Source organism: Stenella coeruleoalba (genome assembly GCF_951394435.1).
Source record: "Stenella coeruleoalba genome assembly, chromosome: 18".
Taxonomy (NCBI): domain Eukaryota; kingdom Metazoa; phylum Chordata; class Mammalia; order Artiodactyla; family Delphinidae; genus Stenella; species Stenella coeruleoalba.
The window spans coordinates 20,489,780-20,500,228 of NC_137164.1; the positions used below are offsets into that span (position 1 = coordinate 20,489,780).

General features: G+C 44.0%; 1 protein-coding gene across 3 annotated transcripts in view; it reads left to right on the top strand.

Annotated features, from left to right (window-relative positions):
• LCP1 (lymphocyte cytosolic protein 1) overlaps positions 1–10,449 on the top strand; it is an 82,132-nt gene that overhangs the window by 68,226 nt on the left and 3,457 nt on the right. For 2 of the 3 annotated variants that reach the window (XM_079903417.1, XM_079903418.1), the window contains 2 exons: positions 5,634–5,757; positions 9,027–9,151. In XM_079903417.1, coding sequence (XP_079759543.1) covers positions 5,634–5,757; positions 9,027–9,151 — 249 coding nt within the window. Of the gene's footprint in view, positions 1–874; positions 1,880–5,633; positions 5,758–9,026; positions 9,152–10,449 lie in introns of those variants that run through there. The other variant, XM_079903419.1, reaches the window with a different exon arrangement.

Consider the following 10,449-nt stretch of genomic DNA (forward strand, 5'->3'; position numbering starts at 1 on the left):
TTTCGAGTCAAACATAAAATTGATTAATGTGAGAGCTATGTGGCCATATTATTTAAGCAATAGTAGAATATAATAAGATATACAAATAGAAAATAAATGGTGAGAAAAGTAAACAATTTTGGGTACAAAAGCATGAGCCTGGGAAGAAGTCTAGACAGCAAATCTGTAAGCATGAACTGGTTTACTTTTACATGCTTTGCTCTTTCCCCCTTTACTGATAGCTCTGACCAGGCAGAAGTCTTCCATTCCTTAATTAGAACCTATGTTAGTGTGACTTAATTCATTTTTCTACCTGGAAGGAAGCCCGAGAAACCATATGTCACATTACATTATGTCTAACAAGGTAATGGCAGACAAGGGTTTGTCCCTAAGCACTGCCGCTTTATTCCCAGGCCACTGTCTGCAGATCGTAATATTTATAATGGTCCTTGGAGTAATCATGTCAGTGTCTCCAGGTGATGTCGGGTGATCAGAAATGATCATAATCAATTTAACTACCTGATTTACATTTGCTTTATCAAGTATGATGCTCCATTACTCCTTTCTCAGCTGGGATCTGTTTAATGATTGAAGGCAGATGTCATAAGGCTTCTCTGGCACAGAAAACTCCAGAGCTAAAGAAACTTTAGCCTCTATTTCACTGCATGTATCTAGAACATCACTGAAAGTTCCTAAGGGCTGTTCTCACCGGTGTATTTGTAGAAACGATTTCTGAACTACTCTCTATTTTCTTTCACGTGTGTTTTTAGTTCTTAACAGACTGGCTTTTGGTACTGATTGCTTTAAAAACCAAAGCAAAAGTCTTTTTAGTTGCAACAGTTACATTGACTCATGGGTTTGAAGATGAAATTATCTTTGATATTTTCTATTTTAGTGACTTTAAAAGGAAAATCAGGGGGGCTTCCCTGGTGGCGCAGTGGTTGAGAGTCTGCCTGTGGCTGCAGGGGAGGCGGGTTCGTGTCCCGGTCCGGGAAGATCCCACACGCCGCGGAGCGGCTGGGCCCGTGAGCCATGGCCGCTGAGCCTGCGCGTCCGGAGCCTGTGCTCCGCAACGGGAGAGGCCACAACAGTGAGAGGCCCGCGTACTGCAAAAAAAAAAAAAAAAAGAAAAGAAAACTCAGGCCAACTCTATTCTATTTTGAATTTCATAATATCTGAAAATCACTTTGTAATATGATCTTCGTTCTGGAAGTTTTATAAAAATGTGACCCAACATCATAGTTTAAGGCTAGTATATATATGATAAGGGCTAGTTTGCTGCTGTGTCTCTACCTGGTAAATAAGTCATATTTCTCATGTGTCTTTACTCTATAAGAATTGTGCCTATAAGAAAATGGACAGAGAAATACATTACTGTGAAAGGTGATGAAATGACTGACAATTATGTAAATGCCACCAGAAGGATATTTTTTTTTCTCTGTATGCCACACATGAACAGATCTAATAAATTTAGAGCCAGTTCTAGCTGGAATTTGTTTCATTGGGTTTCACAGATGTGCTAATTTGGTCATTTATCTGGACAATAAATGGCATGTCATTTTTCCCTCTAAAAACAAATGAAAGCTTAAACCTCCCTTTCCCCTTCAGTAGCCTGGAAATCATTCTCAGATTGGAAAGGTGGCAAATTGCACGTGTCTAAGTTTGGAGACAAAAGCCTGAGGCAAGCAGGCTGCCAGCAGACAGCCACAATAGTCAGACTCCAACAGATGAATCGAGAGTCTGAGGCAGGCCACGGAGGGAATTCTCCCCAGATCAAACAGGCTGTGGACGGTGAGTTGGGGATAGGTCCCTGAAAAACAAAACACTGAGGTATGTCCCTCTGGGTCACACGTTAAAGAAATAACACAAGTGTTTGATGGCAGGAAATCACACAAGTCATAATCACAGCTTCTCCAGCCCCACACCCCACCCATCGCCTGCTGTTGGATGAGGCCCTGGCTTAAGCTGGAGCTCACGGGGCCATTTCATTTTGAAAGAGGGCTTCTCCGCACTGCGTGGTGTGCAAACACCAGAGATACTGGGATCTTGTCTGCAGGGTTCCATTTAATAATAGCACAGTCCCCCCAAAACATGTTTCACGATAAGGAACGATTATCTCACAAGGAAAATCCTAGGAAGACACAAACCAAATTGATTTTTGTTTTCAATTTTGAATCTACATTTGGTGCTTGGTGGACTTTCTAGACTGGAGTCTCCAACCTAAATTTTTGCCTTTCTTCCCTTTGTTTTTCTGATGTCCTTACAAGCAGGTGTCTGATTCCTTTTAAACCTCCACATCTCCCTTGAGGTGGCAGAAGGACGACTCTGTGCTCCCTAGCGCTGTGTGCCACCATGAGGGGCTATTCTCAGAGCCCTGAATGCAGTCAGCTGCCTCCAGGATGTTCTGTGTCTAAGTTTCCCTGTCCCTTTGTGGCCTTTTATATTTGCATGAATAGACTTTTGTATAAAGGTGAGCTTCTCCTCTGCACCATTTTCTTCCCTCACTCAAGGAGTGGCTTGAAAGCACTGCTTCTGTCCACTGGAGAGAGTCAACAAAGCAGCCTGGGCCTCCTGGCAAAGGGAAGTGAGAGTTTGGTCCTGAGATGAGTGAGGCTGCTGGAAGATTAAACCTAGTCTGTTTCTCAGGTTATTTATGGACGTGACCTGATGAAACAAACACTAACCCACCATCTCTTAATGAGCGGACTAGGCAGAAATGCTTACATGGTATAGTAAATGCTGGTAACTTAATGCACATGCTGTTAGGAAACAAGCCGGTTATGACATAAATGATATGATCAAACCTCAGGCCTTTTTCCAAACTAGTAATATTTTGAAAATCTAACTGGAACTTATCCCATTTGTACTCGTTATTCCTTAGAATTTTGGTCCCATCTCTGGGCCCAGACTAAGCATTTCCCATCTTGACTTTCTCCTTGCTTTTCCTGGGAGAAAATCATTCTGTTCGTTTCATCTACGACTCTACTCTTTCATTTGCTAGATGCCCAGTAGGTACTGGGCACTCTGCTGACCCGTGAAAGCACTGAGATGAATATGGTCTATGGACTCTGTCCAAGGGCACAAGGTAGGCAGAGAGACATGTACATCAACTCCATGAAAAGCTCTGGGAAGCAGGTTGGAAGCAAGTGTAGCAATAATGATTAATATACTGCATGGGTCAGAAAAATGATGCTTGAACTGGGACTTGTTCTCAGGATTAGAAATTCACTAGAGAGGAAGGACATCCAAGGCAGAGCGTGCATCTGAGTCATGGAAGCAGGAGGCAGGAGGATGCGTGGTGCGGTCGGTGAGCTGCTGATGGTTCTGTGCAGCTGGGAGAGCATGAGTGTGTGTGACCATAAAGCCTTGAAGAAGGAGGGGAAGGAGGAAATGAGAGAGGCACTGACAAGGGACACTCAGGTCAAATTGCGAAAGGACTCGTGTGCCATTCTAAGGAATTTGATCTGTGTTCTTTGGGCCTCGGAGAGTCACTTTAAATGACATGACCGGAACAGTAGTTTAGAAAAGGCAGAATGAAGAGGAACCAGCTGATGTGAGGGAGTCGGGGGAGGTGTCATTGAGAGGACTTGGATGCCGGATTGGTCCGCACGATTTTACTGTTTTGATAAAGAAAAGTTGCAGAAACCCTCTTCCTCCCCATCGACAATGATAGGAAAGCACTTTCACCTGAAGGAAGCAGGGCATTGCTCCTGTTTCCGAGATTACACTTGGAAACCATTGTGGAAGAACTGTGTTTAGCGCGGAAGCCGTAACTGGAGGAAGATATCCGATGGATTATGTAATGAGCAAAACCCTGGGCACCCAAGTGGAGGGTGACCTCATTTAGGGAGGCCCTCAAGACAGGACTCAATGGCACAATACTAGAGTTTCATTTTGGACAACACACACTGAAATTCTAGTCTTTCGTGGGTAATTTGACTCTCCCCCCGTACAAGACTGAACCGTGAGGCCAGCAGACCTGCCCACCTGCCCTACTGCTTGGCTCTCTCCCTGTGTTTACTCTTTGAGAGAGATTAGCTTGGGGAATGCTGAGTCTTCTCTGCTCCGTGGAATTTTTTTTTTTTTTTTTTTTTTTTTTTTTGCGGTACGCGGGCCTCTCACTGTTGTGGCCTCTCCCGTTGCGGAGCACTGGCTCCGGACGTGCAGGCTCAGCGGCCATGGCTCACGGGCCCAGCCGCTCCGCGGCATATGGGATCTTCCCGGACCGGGGCACGAACCTGTGTCCCCTGCATCGGCAGGCGGACTCTCAACCACTGCGCCACCAGGGAAGCCCTGCTCCATGGAATTTTAAGAGCTTGAAGCATCTTCTTAATGTTTCCCCTGCACAACCCACTTCTCATAACAGTATGTATCTAAGGCAATTCTTACCCTCAAACTAGAGACTAACTAGAGATTACTGTGTATTCCCAATATTTCTACTTCTGTGATACACAGAGGAAACTCTTTTATATTTTTTCTTTATTATGTTGCCTGCCTGGGCTTTGAAGTATAGCTGATTTACAATGTTGTGTTAATTTCTGCTGTACAGCAAAGTGATTCAGTTATATATATATATATATATATATATATATATATATACATATATATATTCTTTTTCATATTCTTTTCCATTATGGTTTATCACAGGATATTGACTATAGTTCCCTGTGCTATACAGTAGGACCTTGTTGTTTATCCATTCTATTATAATAGTTTGCATCTCCTAACCCCAAACTCCCAATCCATCCCTCGGTCACCCTCTTCCCCCTTGGCAACCACAAGTCTGTTCTCTATGTCTGAGAGTCTGTTTCTGTTTCATAGACACATTCATTTGTGTCATATTTTAGATTCCACATATAAGTGATATCATATGATATTTGTCTTTGTCTGACTTACTTCACTTAGTATGATCGTCTCTAGGTCCATCCATGTCGCTGCAAATGGCATTATTTCATTCTTTCTATGGCTGAGTCATATTCCATTGTATATATGTACCACATCTTCTTTATCCATTCGTCTGTCGATGGACATTTAGGTTGTTTCCATGTCTTGACTAATGTGAATAGTGCTGCTATGAACATTGGGGTACTTGTAGCTTTTTGAACTATAGTTTTTTCCGGATGTAAGTGCTTGGGCTTTTCTAACGTTGAATTGTTCCTTGATTTTCGTAGTTCCTTTAAGAAAAGCATCACTGGTTCAAATCCTTTATTTCATTTTCCTTTCCCTGCTTCTCTTCTGCTTTCTCTCTGTACAAGGACAGTGGTATTCGCTCTGCACCTGACTCTAAGTATAAAGTTCTATTTTGTTATTCTAAAAGGAACTAGTGTCATTACATATTCTTTTTTCCTCAGATGTAATGGTGTTCATGCCATCTTCTGAGACAGGAAAAAAAAAAGCTTTTCTATGCTGGCGACTCTCTGTGAATAGTGAATTCTTTTTTAAAACATTTTTATTGGAGTATAGTTGATTTAAAATGTTGTGTTACTTTCTGCTGTACAGCAAAGTGAATCACTTATACACTTACCTACATCCACTCTTTTTTAGATTATTTTCCCATATAGGTCATCACAGAGTATTGAATAAAGTTCTCTGTGCTCTACAATAGTGAATTCTTTAGCGACTTTTCTCCAGAAATCATTCTTGATTTTGTTCAGGTACACACTGAATATTCTTGAAGAACTTGGAGGTGGGCAGAAGGTCAACGATGACACTATTGTCCACTGGGTGAATGAAACATTGAAGGAAGCGGAGAAAAGTTCATCCATCTCTAGTTTCAAGGTAACGTGCGTGTCTCCTGCTCGCGGCCATTATGCTTATCTTTATTGCTTCCACTCTGTTTTCAAGACTGACCTTCAGTGTGAGGTCTCTGAGGCTCCCCCTCCCGTTTTGATTTTGCTTGAATGACCCATTATTGTTTTGACGTTCATAGGCCATTTCATTGACAGATTTCTTGTCGTTTTCTCCCATAATAATTAATTTAAAAAACCCGATCATGTTTTACACGGGATTTTAGATGTTTTTCTTCCAAAGTAATGTAACATATAATGTTTTTTAAATGTGCATAGCTCCACGGCTCAGATTGTTAACATAATGAGGGTGAAATGTAAAATGCTAAGAGATCTCCCATGGGATGTTTTTTTTTTTTTCCTGAGAAAAAAGCAGTTGTTTACTTGTATCCAAATCCCATTTTTATTAATAACAGTATGACATTTTATTACATTTCTTCACTCATGTTTTATACATTAGCCGGATCCTTCCTCAAGGGCCCTGTGTACTTGATCGACAGTATAATGTCTGCGTCATATCTTAACTACATTTTCCTGGCTTAAAGGTCAGGGTGGCTGAGAGGGACCCCCTTCAGAGGGCGGGTGAGGCAGTTCATCATGCTATCAATCCTTTCCCTCAAAATCAAGAGAAAAAATGAAAATCTCTCCCCTCCCAGAAAGGGCAGAAGGTATGTCTGTAGGCTGGGCTCTACCAGGAGCGCCCAGTCCCTGTGAGCTCAGCACAGGAATTGGCCAGCTCTGTCCTCCCTCTACTTACCATCCGTTTGGTCTGGAGGTCGAAGTGGAGGCTGGTGACAGATGTGAGCAAGTCCTCCCAGAAGGAGATTTGGGAAGGCGGTGGCGCACAGTACAGTAGAGCGGTGCTCCCACGATGGAGCGTGGTCTCAGTACTAGGGGCTCCTTGTTTGTAACAGGGGGGCTCCTCATTTTCTCTTCACAGACATGATGAAGACAGCTTTACCATTTTCCTGATGTTTTTCTCTTTTTGGCAGCTTTGGGCGGCATGCGGGATCTTAGTTCCCCGACCCGGGATCCCACCCGCGGCCCCTGCAGTGGAAGCGTGAAGTCTTAACCACTGAAGCACCAGGGCAGTCCTACCATTTTCCTGATTTTATAGTGAGGAAACTGGGGGCTCATCTAACTCCTGAGGTTATAGCTAGTAATTGCAGGTGGTGTCCATCAGGGAGGGGAAAGCACCTTTCACCTGCGAGGTGAGGTTATAGAGTGGAGGGTATCTATAGGTCACTTGACCATGGCTATGAAGTGAATAGCCCCGGGCATGCGTCTCTCTGTAAAACAGTTGCCACTTTACAGGAATGCATCCCATTTCCTTACCCAGCAGCTTCCGGGGTGATCCTGTGGGGATTCACTCTTGGGAATGTTTGGCAATTTTTTTGCTTCTTGTGATGCTCTGGGCTAATTTTCTCCTGTCTTCCCGCTGAGTCATTGCAGAATTGATTAGGTCAAAAGGACCACAGAAGGAAAATGTCAGATTAGCCCCACACTGCTTTTAAGTGAAACCCTTCAAAAACCGAGCACAGCGCACCCTGATTAACCATTGCAGAAACAGTCCTGGGCCCTCCTCACCTATGAACGCTGCCAGCTGCTGGCCATCTCGCTGCCTGTCAGTCCACCAAGACTGTGGGAAGGAAGTGGGAAAGAAGGTGAAACTCAAATCTCTGCATTTTGTTTCCGTTGTGCTTCTTTACCAAAAAGTTCTATGGAGATAGAAGCTCAGGCTAATGGTGGAAATTAGATTACGATTATATGTATATTGGTCTTAATTTTGTGGTAGTTCTTACATAACCCAGAAAATAAATAAAAATGGACCCGTTCTATCTTTTAAAATAGTATTCTACCTCTACAGAGGGCCAGTGCTGGAGACCTAGCACCTTGCAGGGGTCCTGTGTCTTGCTTCTTTGTTAGAATTGGTTCTGATTTGGACCCGCAAGGTATGAGGTGTTTGAACTTGACTATGCTCAGATGGTGACACACAGTTGCCTCGGCACGTCTGTACTCACAGGTGCAGAGTTTTGTGCATTTACACCTTAAAAGCATCCACAGGGAGTTCCCTGGTGGCGCAGTGGTTAAGAATCTGCCTGCCAACACGGGGGACACAGGTTCGATCCCTGGTCTGGGAAGTTCCCACATGCCGCGGAGCAGCTAAGCCCGTGAGCCACAACTACTGAGCCTGCGCTCTAGAGCCCGTGAGCCACAGCTACTGAGCCCGTGAGCCACAACTACTGAGCCTGCGTGCCTGGAGCCTGTGCTCCGCAACAAGAGAAGCCACCACAATGAGAAACCAGCGCACCACAACGAAGAGTAGCCCCCGCTCGCTGCAACTAGAGAAAGCCTGCGCACAGCAACGAAGACCCAACGCCACCAAAAAAATAAATAAATAATGTTCCTTTTTTAAAAAAGTCAGGTAGAACCTTTAAAAAAAAAAAAAGCATTCACAGCTTTGCGTGTGTCCATCAAACTGTTTACAGACGCCAAAGAAAGAGCCCAAGATTTTAAGTCAGAATACCTGGGTTCAGATCCCAGCCCCACCACTTATTAGCAAGCCACTTAACCTCAGAAACTCCCTTTGCTTGCTGTAAATTAAGATTAGATGCCTCCGTCCAAGGCTTGTGGCAATAAGTGAGATAACCTATAAAAAGTGCTGAGCAAACTGTGAGACACCAATGGATATTAGTTGCAGTCATTGCATTTGATCACATAATTGCTGTCACTGTCTACCTGGACCTATGGACCCTTTTCTTTCCCTAAGGTCCCCAGGAAAGGAGCATTCACTGAATCCCATCCAGCTGAGCCCGCATCACTCTCCCTGCGTGTCACCTCTGGGATGTCCCCTGAAAATGAATCGGGGTTCCTCTTAATGTCTTTAGTCTCTCTTTTCTGGTGGTTTCTTTTTCAAATCATCCCTTCCTCTACTAATAACCAGTACTTGAATGAAACATACTATATATCAACCTCTCTGCTTTTCTCTAGTTGCTCTAACTTCCTTCCATTCACTATTTGGGAATGACTCCCTGCCTGTTGGCAGACAATGGATTTCCCCCACTTAGTGAACCACCAGGAAGCTACTAGTGATGCCGCTACAGAAATGACGACTGGTTTGAAACACCATGTGCGACACTGTGGCATTTCCCACACCAGGATGTATATATTCGTACTTAAGAGGAAAGCACCACTTGCTTTCCTTGAGCCAAATAGAACTTGGGAGCATATTGTTAAAACCCATGCTTTCTCTCTATGCAGGACCCAAAGATTAGTACAAGTCTGCCCGTCCTGGATCTCATTGATGCCATTCAACCAGGTTCCATTAACTATGACCTCCTGAAGACAGAAAGCCTGAACGATGAAGAGAAACTCAACAATGCAAAGTACGTAAATAAACCTGGGGTCAGGGAGGAAAGGATGAGCCGGCATCCGGGGAGCTGTGAACTCCAGTGCCTGTGCCTTCGTGCAAACACTTCTAGGTTCACTGTTGATGCTTTTTCTTCTCATGACGTACTGTGTCCCATCATCATTATTTTCAATACTGGGCAATAGCAGTTTAAGGCTCCAGGTGTTAGAGGGAACGAGACAAAAACGATTGATAACAATTGAAACCATTGAAATTGAAAACAGTTGACTTCTGATTGATAAGCAAGCCTGTAATTTCATAAAACCAATTTCCTAATCATAATCTATGGGAGGCTTCCTGAATAGAGTTTGTACACGGTGAGTGCAAATATAAACATTCTATTTGTGAATATCTGTGGATGTGCCTGGGCAGGGGTGGGGTTCAAGACCAGAGTCTTCACCAGCTTAAGAGCAACTGCTGTTTGCTTTACTTGTAGGATGAGGGTCAGCAGAGCCCAAATTTGGTCTGTTGTCAGCTTTTATACATCAGGTTTTATTTACATAGTTTCTATAGCTCTTTCCTGGATACAGTAGCAGAGTTGAAATAGTTGTGACAAAGCCCACAGAGTCTGAAATATTTGCTATCTGGTCTTTATGGAAAGCTTGCCTTCCTAGAGAGAGAGGCGCCTTTCTCAGAGCAGGCTGTATTAGTTCCTAGGTCTGTCATAACAAAATACCCCAGACGAGGTGACTTCAAAAAACAGAAATTTCTTCTCTCACTGTTCTGGAGGCTAGAAGTCCAAGATCAAGGTGTCGGCAGGGTTGGTTCCTCCTGAGGGCCTGGATGGAGAATGTGTCCCACACCTCCCTCATCCTTGGGCTTATAGATGCACCACTCCAATCTCCAACCCTGTCTTCACATGGCCTTCCCTGTGTCTCTGTGACTTCACGTACTGTCTTCTCTGTGTGTGTGTATGTCTGTGTCTCTTCTCCCTCTCTTTTATAAGGACATCAGTCATACTGGATTAGGGCTCCAACCTACCCCAGCATGACCTCATCTGAACTAGCTATACCTTAAATAACACTTTTTCCAAATAGCATCACCATCTGAGGTACCAGGGGTTAGGTCTTCTGCATATGTTTCGTGGGGGGCCGTATTCAAGCCATAACACAAGTCCAGGGTTAACGAATGACTAGTGCCCAGCAGCCCTGCTATGTACCTAATCCCAGCAGCGCCCTTCTCTCTGTGCCCAGTTTGGGAAAGTGGGGACGTGCGTTCCTGGTATGCTGATGTCTAGCACAATCTAATGGAGAGAAGGGAAATAATTCAACAGCA